The 21,206-nt window shown below is 41.8% G+C and overlaps 1 protein-coding gene across 14 annotated transcripts in view; it reads left to right on the top strand.

Annotated features, from left to right (window-relative positions):
• Nucleotides 1-21,206, top strand: part of RAPGEF4 (Rap guanine nucleotide exchange factor 4) — a 312,049-nt gene that overhangs the window by 274,851 nt on the left and 15,992 nt on the right. For 10 of the 14 annotated variants that reach the window (XM_036876920.2, XM_036876919.2, XM_036876918.2 and 7 more), the window contains 9 exons: nucleotides 4,209-4,359; nucleotides 6,076-6,164; nucleotides 6,867-6,897; nucleotides 7,116-7,194; nucleotides 8,317-8,463; nucleotides 10,238-10,335; nucleotides 15,336-15,461; nucleotides 15,853-16,031; nucleotides 18,852-18,942. In XM_036876920.2, coding sequence (XP_036732815.2) covers nucleotides 4,209-4,359; nucleotides 6,076-6,164; nucleotides 6,867-6,897; nucleotides 7,116-7,194; nucleotides 8,317-8,463; nucleotides 10,238-10,335; nucleotides 15,336-15,461; nucleotides 15,853-16,031; nucleotides 18,852-18,942 — 991 coding nt within the window. Of the gene's footprint in view, nucleotides 1-1,236; nucleotides 2,222-4,208; nucleotides 4,360-6,075; nucleotides 6,165-6,866; nucleotides 6,898-7,115; nucleotides 7,195-8,316; nucleotides 8,464-10,237; nucleotides 10,336-15,335; nucleotides 15,462-15,852; nucleotides 16,032-18,851; nucleotides 18,943-21,206 lie in introns of those variants that run through there. The other 4 variants (XR_008998260.1, XM_036876921.2, XR_005023015.2 and 1 more) reach the window with 4 other exon arrangements.

Genomic DNA, 21,206 nt, shown 5'->3' with positions numbered 1-21,206 from the left:
ATTTAATGCTTCCATTGGGTGAAAATCTTATGACCATAACAACAGAAACCTCAAGTTAGGATCTGAATGGTCAGTAGATTTAAGAATATTTGGTTAGTAGTGGTGAGCCACAGCTCTCTAAATTGATCAGTGTTGGACAAGAGAACTTGTTGAAACAATAGCAGAAAGAGTCTAGCTCAGACATGAGAAATCCCATATCTCCCTGACTACCAGATTGTCAAGGCTGCACCAGTGAACTCTTGATTTTCTGGTAAGTGCTTTGTCTTTTTGAGGATTTGGGGGGAATCAATTTCTGTATCTCAGATGGATTTCCCTGTTAACCAACAAACTTCTAAGTCACCTACTTCTGCATAACATACATAAGCATAAATACATCTTAACATCAGACAAAATACAACCATATGGGTAAGCAGAGTACTAGGGAGAGAAATAAAAGAATTGAGATCTAGTCCTAAGAATTCCATTGATAAATTTGGGAAAATCACTGAGCCTCATTCTATCTCAGTTGCCTTACCTCTGAAATGGTGAAGCTGATTGCAACTCATAGATTTATGATTCTGTGAATCAGCTAAAATCAGCTCAGTGTGTTAATGATAAATTTGGCCACTTCAACAATTATGGTCTTTTCTTAATTGGGTTTAAAATAATAATTCTAAATTCTCTTTCAACTAGCCCTTTATGAATTACCACAACCATATTATCTTCCTGTGTCTTTTCTACCCATAAAAATTCAAGCATAACCATATTGCTTCTTACCTGAACCCAACTGTCATGTAATCAGGAGTCATGGCCTTATTTATTACAAGTATGTCCTGATGATTTGACAGTCATTGGATTATTATGTATTGATTTTCTCAACTAATCTGCTCTTCACATAGACATTGGCCAATATGTATTTCAGATACTGTTCTTCAGATGTTAAAAGTATCTTCTGTATGTGGTATGCATTGCTAATCCTTTCTAAATTGTTATTCATCCTGGAGAAGAGTTAGATTTTTATTCTATGTATGACTTTCTCTATCAAGTGGTTAATGCATTGCTCCAGTTTTAGCCAGAGAAGGTTGCTGCAACCTTCCTGATACATTTAAATGTGTGAACATTATGATATTTGAAATGTTACTCCTTTTGGTTGCATTTTTGACATGTTAAGACCAGGGATCTAGTAGGATATTCTTATTCTTTGGCTGCTATTTGAAGGGAATATAATAATTTTTTCTCTCCCTGCATTTCTTATAGGAGTTAAATAAAATCTGAAAAATTACATTAATCTTCTAAAGCTGGGAATATTGTCATGGGAACAAATAGAAGCCCCAGCCTCTCACCAAGTCCAAGTCAAGATAACCTGAAAGTAACCATTTCAGGTATAATCAATTCCATAAAGCCTGTTCTGTGTCCCTTAAAAATCTGATTCAATAGACTGTTCAGTAATGGAACACTGTGTTCCCTGTGAAGGGCAGAATCCTTGAGCACATGCCTGGATTCAGATATCAAAGTAGTATTACCCCTACCTTCAAAAACATCTGTAAGGGGAAAAGCAAGAATTTGTGAAACAAATCAGTGCCTACTTTTATTTTTTCCAGAGGCAAAGCAATGAACTTTCAAGAGAAAAGAAAGCAAGCCTCTTCCTGGTCTCTCTGGATTAGGACAGTTCTAGCTCCCAGGAGGCTGTGAAGTTGCTCATGAATAGCAGAGGGCACCCAGCGCTGGTTTAGGTACTGGTCAGCTCTCAGCTCTGGGAAACTTAGAACTTTGGGGGAAAAAAACCAAAAACATCTCTTCCAATGGGATTTTTGCTTTCCAGATGTAATTATTCCCCAATTTCATGAATTCATCCACTAATGTCTAAGTCACTGTGGCTATAGTTTGGAGTCATGGGGGTAGTGATAACGGAGAGAGCCCTGTCTGGATTTGTAAGCCCTGCCATTACTCACTGAACAACCTTGAGCAGATTTCTTCTCTCTGACCTGTTTCCTCATCTGTAAATATTTTCCCTACAGGTTTAGAGAGACCATTAAATGATCATGTGAGCACATTGAGCATATTTATTATAAAGCTACAAACATTTGAAGTGTTATCCTGTTCCTCCTTCCAATCACATATTCTATCTTTTATTACAGACAAAAAACAGCTTTCCCAAGCAGGAAAGAAGTCAAGAAAAATCTTTGTCCCAACCCACAGAGATAATGTAGATTCAGTTATCCTATCGTATGGCCTTACAGATTGGCCACAGTGTGCTGTTGATATCACTGTATCCAACACAAGCATTTGCATTGCTTCCTTGAGGCCAAGTAAAGACAACCTGGAAAGTTAGAATGATATCTACTTGATATCAACACAATACTTCAAACCATTCCAGTCTCATACAAGTAGGAAAGAATCAACCAATCTCTCTCCCACTCTCTCTCTCTGACTCTTGGGCAAACTAGTACATATTGTTTAGTTAAGAATTTTTCATTTGGTATTGCCATGTGCCTGATTATGCTGGTAGGTACCTTAAAAGATAGTGGTAAAATGTAATGCCCAGCATTTTAATTCTTTGGAAAGAAAAACTGAGTTATGAGTGCATACAACCAAGAAAACAAAGAGTTAATCAGAAAAGAAATAATTTTCACATAATGTGATCTTTCTTCCCTTTTTTTTATTGTAAGCTCAGAGAGAATTGTGGCAATACAGGTTGAGCAATTTTCTTTTTTATGAATCCCTTACTCAATTTATGAAAGCCATTTTGCAACCCTTTTACATGCAGTAAACCTTTGCTTTAAGGTTCCTGTCATTTACCTTGATCATGATTATTTATAGTCCCTTTAGAAAAGGCCCTTTACTGGTTTAGCTCTCAAGCACAGCACTGTCATGAGGCAGTTTTCTACAGTGACTTTTAAGTCATGGTCATAAGCTAAAGCACAGTCAGTCTTAGACCAGCCATGAGGCATGGGGGTGTTGTGTAATGGGGAAGAAAACTAGTTGGCATTGGGAGTCCTGGATTTGAAACCAACTCTGCCCTCTTGCTATGTAATCCTGACCATTTATGTTTCTTTACTGTCAGTTTGCTCACCTGTAGAAAGGGAATGATGCTTTCATTACAAGACTATATATAAAGTAGAGCTTAATAAAGGTACTCTATATGCAATTACAATGTAATTTATAAAGAGGGAATTGTTCTATGCACTAATTGTCTATAATATGAATTACTATAAATCACTGAAAAAGGAATGGTATATTTAATCTAAGATCTTTCTTGATATATTATCTCTACTGTAATCCACATGAGAATGTAAATGAGAACAGGAACTTTTCCCTGACACATACTAGACACTCAACTGTTGTATTAACGGATAAATAAAATCCCTAGGTGAAAGTCACTGTGTGCTTGATATGGTACAGGATACAAAGACAAACAAATCATCCCAAGCCTCAAGGAGCTTGTAGTTTGCTTAAGATGGCTAGCCATAAATTCACAGAAACCCATTATGAGTTGAGTTTGTGGTTCTAGACAGCATAAGAAGTTATGGTATAAAAAGTGTGTCTGCGTTTCCTACCAGATCAATGGAGCAGGAACCACCTTTCCTCTTCCCAGCACTGGGTGAGCTTATCTTCCTCCAGCCTCACTACCCCCACACCTCCCCTCCCACCCCCGACCCCGACCCCATGCACTCTTTGTTTCAGTAATGGTTCCAGCAGGACTAGATCCTACTAGATCCCATTTGAAAGGGTTTAATTGAAATGTACGTAATGAAGGGGCTATAGAGACCTGTGCAGAATTATGGGAACCAGCCGGAGATGGCAAGGCACAAACAACAACAGGAAGTACCACCCCTAGCGGCGAAGGGCAGGCGAGAGGGAAGGCGGCAGGGGTCACCACCGCCCCTAGCGGTGAAGGGCGGGCGAGAAGGCAGGCAGGCAGGGAATGCAATGAGTGAGCCAGAGCTTGGCTCAGCCAGAATCCTCGTCAACACGCAAGTCCAAGTGGAGCCGTGTGAGTCTAATTCCTTAGGCTACTATCAAGTGAAAGTTCGCAGCTGTTAACAAGGATTATATGCATTTGATCCAGAAGCTTTCTGTGGGTGGGGCTTTTCTTGAGGGTCTATCGGAGGAATTCCATAGTCCAAAAGACTGGCTTTCTGAAGCTGGAATCTGTCACTTTCTGCCTTTGCAAGCAGCACTATGAAAAGAGTGTGAAGTGGCTAAATGTCTTCCTTGACTCCTGGCACTTACCATGCACAGCCTTCACAAGGTACAGAACAGGAGAAAATGGATTATGCCCTCAACAATAAGAGGCGAGTTGTCCGCCTGGTTTTGCAGTGGGCTGCCATGTATGGAGACGTCCTACAAGAGGATGACGTGGCTGTGGCTTTCCTAGAGGTAAGTGGGAGTCATGCCTTCCAAGAGTATATCTTCGTCTTACAACACAGGGACTTCCCATGGCCCCGCAGCTTCCCTGGTGAGACTGCAATTGCAAATCTAGACTTGTTAACATGTTCATTCATTGGAAAGGTACTATAAGAAAAGTAAAGAAAAGCATCATCCATTATCCTGCCATTCTGATTCAAGAACTGATAGCATTTTAATGTGTTTTCTTTTGGTCTCTCTCTCTTTGTATTTTTTCTGTAGTTGCAATCACAAAGTATCCATTATTTTTCAGGCTGCTTTTTCCACTTCATATAAGGATTTTTCTGTGTCAGTACAGTCTTTCTAATAAACCTTTGAGTAGCTGTACCACAGATATACTTATTTGTTCCCATATTGTTGAATATTTACATAATTTCCAGTTTTTACCTTCCTAGAATGATAATACAGTAAGCATTTTTGTTAAGTAGGTCTGCCCTTGGTTACATTCCTTAAAGTGGGATTACTAGATCAAATAGTAAATATTTTTGAGCAGAGGACAACAGATAATTCGGCTGATGAACCACTAGGATCACAAGGTAGTTTTGAAGGGCCATGATTTATTTCATAAACAGTGCTTTAAGCTGAACTTCCCTTTTCCTTCCCATGGCTCCAGCCCCACATTGCAGCACTGACCCTGACATTTAACCCTGAATGACTCACTCTGTCCTCCAAAACTTAGATGAGGACCTTACCTCTATGCAGCCAAATGTAATATGGCTTGTACTTCAAACTTTACCAGTCTGTATGTTCAAGAATGAATTATCCAAAAGAAACGTACCCTCTCTTCCTTTTTTAATCATCCTGCTTGGGAGGCAGAGAGGTGAGGAAGGGAGGAAAGGTGGACCATGAGTGTCTCTCCAGACTGTGGGGTGAAGTACTCTGACAATATAAAGGAGTAATAGCTTGGGTCATATGCTTCTGACTCATGGACTCTACCCATTAGAAAGGGACCGTTTGCAGATGAACCAAAATGGTTGGTAGTTAAGCTCGTAGTGCCACAGCTCTCCTCTCCTGCCAGCGGGCCCTGCTGTAGAAAAGCACGCATAGTTGTTGCTGATGCTTGGTGGTCAGGACAGCAGCAAAGAGTCCTGAGCTGGTGGCACAAACTCCATGTAGCTTCAGTACAGGGCTGGGGACCATGCCTGAATGTTTACCACCAACAGTTAACCACAACTTGTGGTAAATATTAAATAAACAACAAATACTAAAATAATATGCAAAATAAATACTAAAATTTCCCTGAAAAAAAATATGAGTTGAAAAAAGTGCTCTTAACACACAGATTATAAAATGACCTGTTCCAAAACATTGCATTACATGCCATTCATTATAAATGGTATATAAATAATTTATTTTCAATTAAAAAATTTTTTTTGAATTTTTTATTGTGGTGAAACATATCAAATATAAAATCTGTCATTTTAACCATTCTTAAATGTACAGTTCATTGTGCATTAATTACATTCACAATGTTATGCACCCATCACCATGTATTTCTAAAACCTTTCTCATTTGCAATTTTGAATTTAGACATATTGTAATGTTTTTCTTTTTCATCTCTAGTCCCTGAAACCGTGGTCTAGAGATGCTAGTGAAGCAGATGATATAGGGACACATCTTTATTGCTCTTTACAGAATTGTGTATCTTTTGCATTCTTGTTAAAAGTCTGTGACCTTTGCCAATTACAGGAGTTTTATGTGTCTGTATCAGATGATGCCCGGATGATTACTGCCCTCAAGGAGCAACTGCCGGAGTTGGAGAAGATTGTCAAGCAAATGTAAGGAAGGAAGGGCTTGGCTTTGGGGTGTGCTTTCCTCAAGTAAGTGCCTGCTTACAGTCAAAACATCTTCTATAAAGTCCTTTGCTCTCAAAAAAGTGAAAGCTGGCTTTTCAGCAGTATAAGTGTTCTGATTTGAGTGGACTGGGCCTCTGCATAGGTGATGGTGTGATGGACAGCTGCCAAGAGGAAGTATAGAGAAGCACAGATTATCCTCTGGGATGTCTAAATCAATAAACTTGGGTCCCTTTGGTTCAAGGCAGTGAATCCAGTAATAAAATGCTCAGTAGCAATTAAAGAAAGTTTGATGGGAATTACTTATACCAAAAATTCACTTTCTGCTGTCAAAGCTGTTGATGGTGAATATTTGTGACCTCTCAGTAAAAACTTGAAGGTTTTCATATGCCATTCTTTGAGCCATTGATTAAATACTGACAAGAATGTATGCTACTAGATAGATTTTGAAAGCTGGAAATCCTGGCTTTTAACATCAATTCCTCTTGCCTGTGACAGGAGCTGATCTCTTTGCTGTTTCCTCCATACTTTGGTCACTTGGTATTAAAATGAGGAGGTTCATATTGCCTCCTGAAGGGATGCTGTGGTTTCATTTCCTAATGTAAGAGTAAAGTTACATGCAAATGAAGACATTTAAAATAATAGTACTCACGGTAATAAATAATGTGCTTTCTCTATTTCTTGCAGTTCAGAAGATGCAAAGGCTCCACAAAAGAAAGTAAGTGGCAGTGGATTAGGATTCTCTAATTATCTGTGTCCAATGGAATGACAATTCTCCAGAAGTATTTTTTTGCAAGAATAAAATTGATATTTTTGCAAATGCAAAACATGTTTTCTTCATTTCTTGATAGCTTCCCAGGTTTGTTTCCTCCGAGTTGCAAATGTGCATTGATCATTCTCCCTTTATGGTAGTTGCTGTTGTTTTTATTTTTACAGCACAAAGTTCTTTTGCAACAATTCAACACAGGTGATGAGAGAGCACAGAAGCGCCAGGCTATCCGAGGCTCTGATGAAGGTGAGAATTCCCTTCCAACTCATGGTTGTGTGATTAAAGTCAGCATAAAATCTTCCCCCTGGGAATCATCACTGTAGACCCACAGAAGAGCTTTCCTTTGCAGTCCAAAGGACTGTGCCTAGAGCTGTCCTAGAGCTCTGTGCTTAGGGCTGAGGAGCTTATCCACATCTCCCTGGCTCTGCCTGTCCCCTGCTACTACCTTTCCTTGAAGGAAAGAAAGGTTATCGTAGGGACCAGCTGTCAGATTTGCCCACCTTGGGGGAGACCTGGCACGAAGCTAGCTGGCGCTCTGCAATGTCTTGCAGGGGTGGAAGGCCAGGGTCACCTGCAAAGCAGGACTTCTGCCTCAGGAGAGTGCTGTGGCCCTCAGCACATCTTCACCAGTGGCCATCAGGGAGGTACAGGTGCTGGCTATTAGTGGTTGGTTGGTTAAGAGTTAGTTCTCCAAGTATCACAACCAACATAAAATGAATGATAAAATTTTCATTTTAAGCCACAAATGAATCTGTAATTTAGGAGTACCTCTAAACCCAAGAATTATAGTAGCTGGAATTGCTTCCAGGATTTGTGTGTTCAGAGGTAAGTGTGTGGGTTCCATATATGGGTCTGCTGAGCTACATACCACCCAAAGTACACAAACCCAGGAACAAGAGAGCAGGAATGCCAGCGTAATTACTGGTCCCGGGCGGAAGCACTCCTGTTTACAGAGGTGTTAATATTGGCTCCCCACCACCACACCAGACAGCAGTAATACAGTAATCAGCCCACAACACAGCACTTCCTGTACTGTGGAAAAGAAGAGCTTGCAGACAAGGGCTGTCCCAGAAAATTGGCCTAAACTTACTTTGTCTTTTTTCCATTACCTGTTTATAGGTTTTTTCAAAAATATCCATTGTTGTTTTTTTAATTGGGGATGTCAGCCCCATGCGTACCTATCCTTAGACCAGCACTAAAGTGAGGAGTTTTATGAGAGGCACAGACACAGACCGCTGCAAATAAATACAGTAGTGAGAATGGCAAGATGAAGCAAATTTTTGAGGATGTCTAAACATTTTGTATAGTTTATGGTTTTTTTAAGAATTCCCAAGACCAACTTACCATATTGTTCTGCCTTCCCAATAGTTCTGTTTAAAGTCTATTGCATGGACCACACCTACACAACCATTCGGGTGCCAGTAGCCGCCTTGGTGAAGGAAGTCATCAGCGCAGTTGCCGACAAACTAGGCTCTGGGGAAGGCCTGATCATTGTCAAGATGAGTTCCGGAGGAGGTAACCACCTTAATTAGTACTGTGGGCTTCTACGAAATAGAATATCCTGTCCAGAAACCCCACCAGTAGTTAGTATGGCCCTTCCAAGCTGATCTGCAGGGACAAATTGGTGCTTGTGCTCCCACAAATAACAGAAATAACATAGTTATTGGTGACCTGGGTAAGTGTCTAATATGCCTTGTCTTAGGTACCCAGTTTAAAGCAGAAAGAGGTGAAATGATCAATCTGAGGCAGCTAGAACTGAGGGCTCGGTACGGATGTCAGTCTGGAGTTCTTTCCATATAAACCCGAAGCAGAAAAGCTGCAGGCCTTGGAGCTCTGAAAAGCCTGGACCCTTAGAGGGCATCTGGCTTGACAAGCTAAAGGCCATAGGTTTCCGCAAGTCAGAAGTCAGAGGTGGTCACAGGCTATTTCTTTTCAACGGGTGCTGTTTTCCTCCTTACCTGGTACAGAGGGCAGGAATCCAGCTCATAGAATGAAACAAGGACTGTTTTACCCCATGGGATCACTTGGTTACTCTGTGCTTTCCTGAGGTGTCATTTACTCATTCACCATGTATTTACTGGTCACTAAGTATGACTGTGACGAGAGAGGATGTGTTAGACACAGCCTGTGCCCCCAGGTTACTCCCAGCTGGTGAGGAAGTAGACAGTAAATAACAATTAACAATAAACAAAAAACAATTAACAATCCATGCTAGCAAGAGTTTTGGAATGTGTTGCAGTGAGAGCCTAGAGGAATGGAGCAATACAGTTAAATTATCAGGAATGATTTGATAGCCATTGGGGGATCCGCCAGGATCAGGTGAGCCATTTCTGCCATGTTTACAGGCAAATGGTTCCACTGATGTAGGATTTTAAATGCATCTTGGGTTCCTAAGATCTCCCCTTTGATTTCTGCCTGAGTCACCGGATGCAGGATGTCTGTCCCTGCTCGTCCCGCTGGCACATTCTTCCCAGAGCTACCCCATGTCCCTTCCTCACTTTCTTCAGGGCTTCACCCACATGTCAGTGTCCCACTGAGAACCCCTCCTTCTTTTCTTTGACTCCCTTTCTAAATTCATAACTTCTCCCACTTATATATGCTGCTTCCCTGCTATATTTTTTTCTCCTTATCAATGCTCACCCTCTAATCTATTATCTTGTCCACTGTCCGCCTCCCTCACTATGATGTAAACTCTTTGGGGACTGGGATTTTTTTTTTGTCTTCTTTACTGTATCCTCAATGCCTAGAGCAGTGTCCAGCATGTAAAAAATGCTAAGTAGATATCTATGAACTGAATTAATTTTTTTTTATATAGGAGGCTTAATCTAGGTAATTCAGTTGCTCTCCAAATTAGGGAATAAGTGAAAAATAATAATAAATTTTACATCTAAAGTCATGTGGTATCTCAGAAAAACCCTCAGTTTTCTTAAAGTGATCTTTCCACCTCCAAAGTGCTGAGCATTTTTACCACATGGAAAAATAACTTGTTATATAAATAGAAAGTGTGGTTTTTGTATATAATTATGGTGGCAGCACAGAACTGGATGAATTAACACTCAGATATTTCCATTCCTGTTTTGTGGTCATTCCTGATGGCATCCTGAGTGTCGTCTGCCTGCGTTAATCCTGTGTCTTTTTTATTCAGTGGGTCCTTTTAGTACTATATTTTATGCAGTCTCTCTGTGTGTTCCAGTAATTCACTGAGCTGGCAATTTGTTGGTGTGATTAGAGAAGTGCAGCAATTCTCAGATGCATTTAATAGGCAATCTCATGCTTTTTATGTTCACAGAAAAGGTGGTGCTCAAACCTAATGATGTTTCAGTATTTACGACGCTCACCATTAATGGACGCCTATTTGCTTGCCCGCGAGAGCAGTTCGATTCACTGGTAGGTGTGGATGGTCTCCTCAGAGCAGTGTCTGCAATCAGAATAACTTGTCTGGAGCTTAATTTTGCAGTAACGTTGAACCTAGTTGAAAAAAATTTCTGGAATGCTACATGGCTTTTTCTTTTCCTGTGGTCTATTAGGTGAGCCTCAGGTGTTCATTTGATGTGCTCTGAGCTTTAGATTTTCTTTTGCAGAAATTAGCCAAGTAGCACCACTATCAGGGCATGATTCACCTTTCAGAACTCTTTGTAAATCACCTCCTTGCAATGTTCCCAATTTAAATATTAATATTAAAAATCTGAATACTTAGACCAGAATAGAAAATTTTTTTAAGACAAGATACTGCAATTTATCATACTCCTTAGGAGATTGTAGAAATGTTCGGTAGCAAAGCCACTCTCTAGTTTAAGAAAAATGCTGTTCCCTGAAAGCACTCCAGCTTGTGTAGGAAATATCAGAGACCAGCAGTCTTCCCTAAAGCTCCAAAACACTTGTTCCCAGCCTCACAGAGCTCTCTGTGGATAAAGGATTAACTGGCCCATGCTAATAATTGAGTAGCCTACTCTTCTATGCAAGGGGAAGGGTTCATTTCTATTTATCCTATAAAAATTAGACACAGACATAAGCAGTTATTAAAGTATCTTTGAAAGCCTGTGGGGCCAATTCAGAGGGTAGAGGACTCATTTTTTCCATCTTTGGACACAGAGCTTCTTTAGTAAGAAAAATGCAACTCAAGAGCTGGTGGTAAACCTAGAGTTTACCTACATAGGTGCTGCATGAATGTGTTTAAGTTTAGTCAGTTCAGGCCTCATAGATAAATCAAAATTCTTCTTGAACTTGTTAGAGTTTGTTTTAGTCTCATGGTAGTTCTGATTTTCTGGTTTTGTGTCATTTTGTGCACTCCAGTGCAGTCAAACAGATTTTTGCACCGTCGCGAATTCACCTGGAGGGGACTTAGTGAAGGTGGTATCAGTGCTCTTAGCCTCATCCATTGCTGCCCATGACACCCTTGCCTCTCCTCAAGTATTACTGCTACAAGAGCTGAGTCTGCTCACAGCTCTTTTCATATATTTTTTAGTCATTTGTATTCATTCTTTTCTAAAAAATCAGTATTTCCCAGCATGGAAGGAGTGGGGGGCAGGGGCAGGGGAATGTCATAAATGAGTGGTGCCGCCCTGTCTTGGAAAGAAATGCCATCCAAAGCCAGCTCAGCTGGAGCCCTGTTGAAGGCGTTGCGAGATGTGCTTGCCGCCGGCGCTCAGGCCTCTCTCACCAGCTGGCTCACAGCTACAGTGCTGACAACACGGTGTGTCAGCGGATAGTGTGGACTGTCTCCAGCTCTGAGTGGGGCAGATACTGACTTTTTAAGCCTCTGTTTATTTGTATGTCAATCTGCAGCCTTACAAATTCTTAGTCCTTGCTACTCTTCCATTTTAAGACCTGAGAAATTGAAAGGAACTCACTTGCAACAAATAGCTGAAATATGAACCTGTTTCCCATCGTCCATGTGAGTGCTTTGTCATCCACTGGGCTGTGAGTTCTGTCATCTACTGAGGAATGGGCAAACCCTACCCCTCTCTTAAAATGATACACAGAACTCCGTTCCTGGCTTCCTGAAGATTTCTTTAAAGATAGTCCATCTGGGAAGAGTTGGACACAGGAGGATTCTGCAGTACAGAATGTTGGCCAAACCTTTGATCCATCAGCACATACTTATGAAATATGCTTTGTGCTCGGTGCTGTGCTATCTTATATGTGAATTACACCAGTGTCTGGGAGCCTCTGTCCTTATGACAATTATGGTCAAGTTAGGGAAATGAGACTAACACGAACAGCCTAGAACAGGACAAGTTATAGTGGTAAATTGGTTGTCTGGAATTAGTAGAATGCCAGCGGTTGATCCTCTTTGGTTAAAGGCTTGGATTCTGGAGCTTTACTCTCTTGACATTTTGTTTAAACATGTTAGTACGGAGCAAATTAAAATAAAATCCCATTGTACTGTAATTTGGTTCTACTTTTATCCATTCACTAGCTCCTTAGACATTTATTTAGGGCCTACTGTATCATTCCAGGCATTGTAGTGTTTCTGGCTCTGGGATAGTCTTGAAGATAAATCCATCAAGATTCTTGTGTCCCAAGTCACTCACAGTATAGTGAGGGACACCATGGTGTAATGAGAATCCAGTGGGAAAAATGCCATTGAGAGCCAGGCAAGACGGTATAGGAGCACGTGGAAGGAGGGCTGCAGGGGTGGCAGCTTCCTTTAGCCATCTTTTTGTCATTGACAATCAGTACATCCTTTTTATGTCTTTGTTTTCTCATCTGGAAAAGGGGAGGTAACAATGCTGTTCTCCCAATCACAGCCATCTAGGCTTAACAAAGAAGCCCACTCTCGGGAAGAGATGAGAGTCTGTGAGAGTTCTGGGCCTCTGTGTAGGCAGTTTTCAGATCTGTCTGCAGCACAGATCCTCCATGAGCTCAGCCATACCTATCTGTAGGAAATTTCCTACAGAGATATCTGTGACAAAATAGAGGAAGGAGATGCTTCCTATGGGACCCAGGGTCAGCATGTAAATCCCCACTTGAGATGGAGGAGAACCCGTGGCTGCTCAGACTGCCTGCTCGGTGGCTCCTGGAGGAAGGGGTCAGCCTGCCTGTGGTCAAGGAGGGGAAGGTTTGGTGGGCCCTGCCCACCCAGGAAAGTAAAGATTCCACAGGGCCTTCTGTTATTCTCTCAAAAGGGATGTAGGAATGACAGATCGCATCTGCGATTAAAAGAATTTTGTGTATTTCTTAAAATTGGCATCATCTTAAAACTGGCATCTTCCCTGTCATTGTTGGTTAATTTCTTCATTGAAAGCCGTAAGGCATCATGAGAAGAGGTGGGGAGCGAGATAGATTAGGAGAGAGCAAATCCGAGGAATGGAGTGGGAGGCAGTTCCACAGCAGGAGCTACAAGAGGGAGGGGAGAATGTGGTGAGCCAGTCTGAGCCTGAAAGGGAGTCCTCAGCCCTAGCTTCCCCAACTTTACAACCTAAGACCCACCCCACCTGAAGCCATTCTCCTTACTTGCTTCCATAAGCTGCTTGCCCATCCGTTTTAGGTTGGTTCCCTAAGCTTCAAAACATTGAAATAATTGTTACTCTTCCCCTGCCCTCTGTCCCTTGCATAGAGTAAGTCCGAATACAGTGAACAGTACTTAGCTTGCATGTCCCAGGGCTGTACTGATCTCACTCTCCTGTGCAATTGCGTGGCTGCACCACGTCTAGGGAGGGAGCTAATTTGGAAGATGGTAAGAATGGAGGCCTCCTCTGTGCCTGCTATGGTGCTTATATGCTATGCTTAAATTATTCCCATCTAATCTCCATAATGAGCCTGGGTACCAGGTACTATCGCACCAGCTTTCCAAAGCTAGAAACGGACATTCAAAAGATTAGGGAATCAATCCAAGTCTGTGTAGTTAGAGTGGGGTTTACATTCAGAGTCTGTGGCTCTCTAAGCTGGCATCAACCTGGTCTCTTACTAAACCCCAGCCCCTCACCCAGTACTCAAAGACTTGCTAAAGCAGCCCAAGCTGTCCCTTTGGTTCCCCTGAGATCTCTGTTCCTGCCAAGTGGGTCTCATCACAGCTTCCTCACCTCCATGCCTCTCCTGCCATCTTTCAGCCTACAACAAGCTACCCTGGATGCCCAGGGAAAACCTCATTGTTCTAACCCACACAAGGCTGCCTATTTATGTATTAAAGCCCAGCTTCTTTCTCCAAACCTCTTCAGGCCGCACATTTATTCCAAATGCCCACTAACTCTCAAAATGCCCATTTATGTTCTGCCACCTATTTGTCTGTGTATCTAGAAACTAGGTGTGTGTTGATGCTCCTGTCTGCCCTGATATGGTCACACAGGAACGCTGGCAGCCCACTCTCAATTCATGTGTAGGGCAGTGCCTGGTGGCTGGGGTCGGCTCCTCTCTCAGACTGTAAACTTGCAGAGACCACCTACATCCTGAATGTGTGACTTCTTTAGTGCCCAGAATGCAGTGGGCATTTATAGAATGTAATTGGCTATGGGTGACGATGACAATAATGGAGATGATAGAACTTGTACAATATTAGTACTTCCACCCTAAATAGTGAATATCCATATATGGTTATCATGAAATTATGGCAATTTTCTTTCATGTGACTTGTGTAACTTTGTACATATACTATAGATCCATAGGTATTAATGCATATGTTTCCAATGTATGTGGTGTGTCATGCATCTTACTAAGGAAAAGCACTCAAGATTATTTCTCATAAATAAAAATGAGGTAAGTAAGTTGGATAGAAAGTTTTGACTAGGGGTCTTTCAGAAAGTAAAAGTGTTTGGTTTTCTGATGCCTAGCGTGAAACACCATAGTGCATGAAGACCATTCCAGCTCAGCACTTCTCAGAGAGCAGAAGGACCAGATGTGGTCTTTGATCTCAGTGCACAGAGCCCTGTGTCACCTAGTAACCCCAGGCAATGTGTGATGAAAGATGGGGGGCCAGCAGCTTTCCCAGCCACCAGCTGCTACAGTAGTCAGTAGCCGAACCCTGTGGCTATCCACCCCCTACTGCTACGCCGGTGTGTGCTTTGGAATGGCGTTAGTGGGAAACAGAAGGAAAAAGTATCCGGAACTCCTTGCATCTTTACCAGAGAAAAGAAATCATTTCCAGGAATGTGGCAGGCCCAAGCAAAAGAGAAGCCTCCAGGGGTCACTAGTCAGTGAATCTTACTTGCCACGGTCCCCATTTTCAGTCCATGGAACTGATGGTTGTGACAATGACTTACATAAAGATGGCACTGAAGCGAGTGAGCATTAAGAGCAAAAGCATCTTTCTCTTCTGGGTTAAATAAATGTTTTGGGATATTCCCAAAAGCATTTCCAGATCCTTTCCTCTCAGAATTGCCTTAAAACATTCAGCTCTAAGTACTTGTCTCTTTTGAGATTCTGATGTATTTTTGCATTATTGTTCATAGACTCCCTTGCCAGAACAGGAAGGCCCAACTGTTGGAACAGTGGGAACTTTTGAACTGATGAGCTCCAAAGATTTAGCATACCAGATGACAGTTTATGACTGGGAACTCTTCAACTGTGTGCATGAGGTAAGGTGCTCGTCAGAGAGCATTGGGAGGTGCCATAGCAATTCTGGATGAAGCCTGCTGGCATTGCTCAATTGCAAACGTTAATGTGTGCTGCAATATAGACACTACATGATAATTTTTTAAAATATTGAGCTTATTCATAAAGTCACTTATAAAGTGTTTGAGTGTAAAGGAAAATCTTTATGATTCATAGTAAGCTATGTCTACCTAAGTATGTTAAGTCAATAGCACCTAGTTTATAGTTACAAAATGAGCAAGCCTCAGTGAACCCCTTCAGACCATGCATTGTATTCACATTCACTGACCAATGTCAGTTTGTCTGGACAGAGAAGCCTCGCTGGTATTTTGATTTCAACATGAAGAAGTGAAATTGTTTTCCTTTCTTTTCTAGCTGGAGCTAATCTATCACACATTTGGAAGGCATAATTTTAAAAAGACCACAGCAAACTTGGATTTGTTCCTGAGGAGATTTAATGAAATTCAGTTTTGGGTTGTCACTGAGATTTGCCTTTGTTCCCAGCCCAGCAAGCGTGTTCAGCTCTTAAAAAAATTTATTAAGATAGCAGCCCAGTAAGTATCGTTACCTTGGGAGGAGATAAACGTTTGAGCGGCATTTTCATTTTGATCCCTTAGGCTATACCTTAAAAAGAAAAACAAGGTAGAGGATCCCTTTATGCACAAGGACCAACCACAGGGACTTAAGAATAACCAAGCTCTTGTAAAACATTAATTTCATCTAGCTTTTGTAATATTTGGCATCAATATGCAAATTAACACCTTACAGCATAGATGCTGGAATCAAAATTGTGACCTCTTTTTGCTCTGAAACTACTCAGACTTTATGCTTCCTCTGCTTCAGAGTCCTTCATCAAACAAAGTTGTGTTTTACAAAGTTGTAGAAAGCAAGCTGCAGTCCATGTCCAACGTGACACATTCTCGCCAGTAGAGGGCAGTGGGAACATGCATGTGCACCCGTACACCCAACTCAGCCAGAGTAAAATCGGTAAAATGCATAAAGGCGAGCTAACCTGGAACATAAAAATCATCTCTATAAACATCAGAAAAAGCAAGCATCTCATAAACATTCTATTTAACAGCACTTTATGGGGAACAATTTATTTACTGCAAGGGCCAGTTGATTTCTCCCTGGCATGAGCTTAATCTTCTCCTGCTATTTAGATATGCCTGACAACCTCCTGTTTACTTCCATGTTTTTGGTATCACCACAATGCTAAAAATAAAATGCTAAATGCGGCCTGTGGCTGGGAGACTTCTTTCCTTTCTAAATGCAGGGTACTCTAGCCCGGGAAGGTGGGGAGCACAGTGACCCCAGCTAGGCAATTTTCTTGATCCAAGTTGTTTCAATCCCATACAGTCTAATTTCCAGAGCTAAACAAAGAAGTAAATGCTGCTTGACATTCTATACCTACCAGCTTGCCAAATGCTTTGAATTGTTTTGCCAAAAATTTGAGGGTTCAACAGGACATCCAAATCATGTGGTTTAAAAATCTGGTGTGTCTTAATTTGGAAAAGCTGCCTTTTTAAAGAAAGATTTGATAAAATGTTGCTCATTAATTTCTTCTGGTTCATAGTGTAGCCAACTTTCCGTAGGAGCTTGAACAGCCTTGTTACAAGATGCCTTCACGTATTTGGAAAGAGATGATTATGGAAACTATGACAATATGTGCTTTCCTGCTGTAAGGAGCACATTCTCCCTTCACCTTAGGCTGGCGGTGCCAAGTGCGACAAGGAAAGGGGGGCAATCTGCACAAGATTATGGGAGATCAGAAGACCGTTTGGGGCTTAATCCTGCTATTTTATTGCATCAATGTAGGAGAGCCTTTCAAACACTCAGGAATTATTTTGAGGGTTTTTGCCTTATCTCTCATCCTGTGATTATGGGAATGAGTAGGTGGGTTAGGCCTTCAGCACAAACTGGTTTATATTATTTAATCATTATTAAGCTGTACTGGCCTATAGTGGAGCTAGATACATAGCCCAGCCAGAGAAGATGGTAGACTTTCAAACCAAGATGTCCAAGAATGAGATCTAAACCCACTGGTGATAGCATGTTTGCCTGAGATCTTTAGGGAACTTCAGCACAGTCTATTTTAGGTCTTTGACCTGCCCAGAACTTTGTGAAATTGAGGATCCAGGTATGATCATCCCCTTACAGGTGAGCAGACTGAGGTGTAAAGAAATTTCATGACTGACCTAGGGTGATAAAGGTCGTTATTAAGAGTGACCAGAAAGGCGGGCCTGCAATCCAGCATGCCCTTTCAAGATCGTGCGGATAGGACAGAGGCAAACGTGTGTGCATGATCCTACTTTGCCTTCAGCACCTGATCTGAGAGCCGCCACCGCAGCACAGCAAAGGCCTCACTTGCTTTCTCACCAGAGGGCGAGACACACCATAGCTTCTCTGAAATCTGTTCTCCCATTTCTACATGGACCATTTAAGAATCATTCATTCTTACCTCTGCAAAGAGAACATGGGCAGCAGGTGCAACAATTTAATTAGCTTTTTGCAAAAATGTTAATCCAAACAGAATTTAATTATGATGTAGTCAGTTTAGATGGCCAGATTGATTTGGGTGAAGGATTTAGGCTTGTTGCAAAATGAATTCTTTCCCTTTTCAAGGAGTCAGACTGAAGAAATTGGGGATTCCTTTTTTTTTTCAAGTTAAACCAAGTACCTGGGCTAAATATTGCCATTCTAATAAGAATCTTTTATCTTGTTACACAATATTCTTATTCCCAAATATATATTCATGAAAGCTAATAGTGGCATAAGTACAAATTCAAAATGATCAGCTTCATCCACATTAGTAAAATAGAAAAAACAAGGTTATTTTCAGTCAGTATTTTCAGTTATTTCTCAGCTTTATAGGGATCATGACTTGCAAATTGATATTTTCAACAGATTAGAAGCGTGTGTGTGGCGGTAGAAGCCACAGTGGCTGCAGCAGTATGATTTCCTAAGTTCCCTCCCAAGCTGCCACAGGAGGTGCCCTGCTCAGGCTAAAAGTCTAGGAGTCTTCAAGGGCATTTTGCTCTCTTCCTAGCCTATGAGATATTTCTCTCTGGGTCCGACAAGGCTTTTAGCAATGGCCGGAATTGTAATAACAATCTCTAAGATAGGTGTCCACACTCCTTCTCAAAACCTGAACCTAGATGGCCAAAACCAACCCCTATCTAAAAGCACAGTGAGAAATCAAACAGCAGAACACAGTCATCCAAGTGGAACTTACAGAGCATTAAATCTATCAGTGCCTGTTCTCATAAAGGAGTCCTGACTAATATTAATGACTATCAAAAAATAGAACTCTATTTTTTTTTATCTCACTCAGAAGTGACATTTTACTCAAACACGCACCTCTTATGTTTCAGCTGTAAGGAGTATAAAAATCTGAATTCCTTTTTTGCCATCGTCATGGGACTAAGTAACGTTGCTGTGAGCCGCTTGGCACTCACGTGGGAGGTAAGCTTCAGCTGAGATCCAGCTGTGACTTTTGCCTTAAGAATAAAAACACAAGCTTAATAGTCACCTTTTTATAAGAATATCACTCACACTCATATAACAATGGAAAAGGTAGGACCCTTTTAGGGAGGTGACCTGTCTCCTTTTTCCAGTTGCCTCAATGTGAATTTAAAAAGGTATTGTCCTTTTGTGGATGGGGGAATGAGGGGAGTCGCAGTTTCTCCTTCATACAATGCAAATAATAGTAAGTCTTATTCCTAGGTATAAAGTGAATCAACAACATCATTGCACGGATGACTTCAAAGACTTCACTCACAGATTTCTATTGTTCTCTGGAATGTCTGCTTATTGCTTTTGCAGTAAGCCTTATCTATAATTAAGAGAGAACAAAAGTCCATTTTCATCCAAGTAGTCATTTTGCTTCAGGGAGAATTAGCCAGAAGACCAACTGTTTGGCCTGGCTGAGTACTAGGTATCTCTTAGCTACCTGGCAGACCTCTCTGTGTATAGAGGAACAACAGTTGGCTAGTATTCAGTTTGGGCCAAAATATATGCAAGTGTGCTGTGAATTTATGTAGCAAATATGATTAGTGGTTTGTTGATAGTTGGCTATTTGTGCTAGGGAACGTCTTCACATTCCATTAGTGAAATACTCAAAATGTACCTGACCCCTTAAATGTGGTATTATAGTCAAAGAAATACTAGTCTCTAATAAAACATACACACAGAAATAGTCTGTTACTAAAAATAAAAAAGTATGTGTAAGTGGGACACAAAAGAGGTCAAGGAGTAGATGACAGAGACTTAGTTTGCAAGATGCCTTAAAAAGGCACCGAAAGCAGCTGTTTGCATCTCTGAATGTTTTCCTTAAAACATTTCCTTCCCCACTTCCCTCTTGAAACTGTTTTATTACCCAGTCCCTTCTAAATGTTTCACTGTTTATAGGACAGGTCCTCACAAGTTCTGTCTTGGGTTTCTCTTAAAATTCCAGGAGATGCACATGCGGCAGCTCATCCCCTGAATATAGGAGTGAGGGAATTGGTGAGGCCTGCGTGCCACCAGCTGTGTCTTCTTCCAGCCAGTAAAGGGTGGAGCTGGTGCTGCCAACACACCTCAGCCACCATGCCATAGTACCAGCCCACCTGTCTTTTAGCCCTGGGTTCTTGGAGTCTCTGGGGACTTACAGTTCCCTTTCAGATCGTCTGTTTTCCCCAACCTGTTTCCAGATTCTAACCCCCCATTGCCTTGGAGCCCAAATGACTTGATTGGCAAAATCAGAGAAGGTATAATGGCTCACAGAGGTCTGGGAAGGCCAGTTGTAGGGGCCACATAGCAGCCAGACATGAAGGCCGCAGCACGGTCCCCTTTCCTGGTCTAAAGCGAAACAGAGGACTGCTTGGTGGGGGACGCATCAGCAGAGGGAGAGAGTTCATTGGCCAGTGCTTCAGCTTCACGAGGGCTAGAGAAGTACTTCATTCTGGGAGCTTCCAGTCTCACCATTGCGTGTTGCTGAAAAGAGAAGATTGACCTTTCATCATTTATAAGCCCTTACTTTTTAAGTTGAAATGTAATTCTATCATTCTGTAGGAAGAGCTTTCATTCATAAGCATCTTCACTTTTGGTTTATCCACCTGTACTTGCTGAGAACCTCCCCAGGGCTTCCCATACCTGCCCAGGGAGGAGCACGAGGGCTGCGTGAGCGGAGCGGGAAGTAGTGCCTGTACTGGGGACTGTAGGACAGTGGGAGGCTGCGGGTGGCCTGAACAAACAGCAAAGTCAAACTGCATGGCAAAAGGAATGGTTCAAGACAGAGGGGAAAGGCCAGTCTGAGATGGAGCAAATGGGAGTGAAAACCTGGGGCAGAGTGTCTCGGCTCCTGTAGCATCAGCATCTGGGGCAAGACACTCCTTGTTGTGGGAGCTGTCCCGTGATGTGGGGTGCCTACAGCCTCCCTGGCCTCAACCTGCTCTGTAACACCTCTCACTCCAGCCCACCCCAGCTGCGACAAGAGGAAGTGTCTGCAGATACTACCAAATGTCCCTTTGGGGGAGACGGGGAGGGGGCTGTGAAATTGCCCCCGACTGAAGTCACTGCTCCGAGCCATAGGGTGTAGGTAGATGATAATATTAAGTCCCACAAGATATTTTATTACCATATGCCTTCCTGCCTTTGACCCAAAGCCAGCTAAGTAAAGAAAGAGAAGCAAATCTAATGAAAAAGTGAGATAGATCTCACTCCTGATTTTTAAAATGGTCTGTGTTCAT

Source organism: Manis pentadactyla, chromosome 6 (assembly GCF_030020395.1).
Source record: "Manis pentadactyla isolate mManPen7 chromosome 6, mManPen7.hap1, whole genome shotgun sequence".
NCBI lineage: Eukaryota > Metazoa > Chordata > Mammalia > Pholidota > Manidae > Manis > Manis pentadactyla.
Note: the sequence above shows the minus strand (reverse complement) of the source record. Positions and strands in the feature narration are given on the sequence as shown.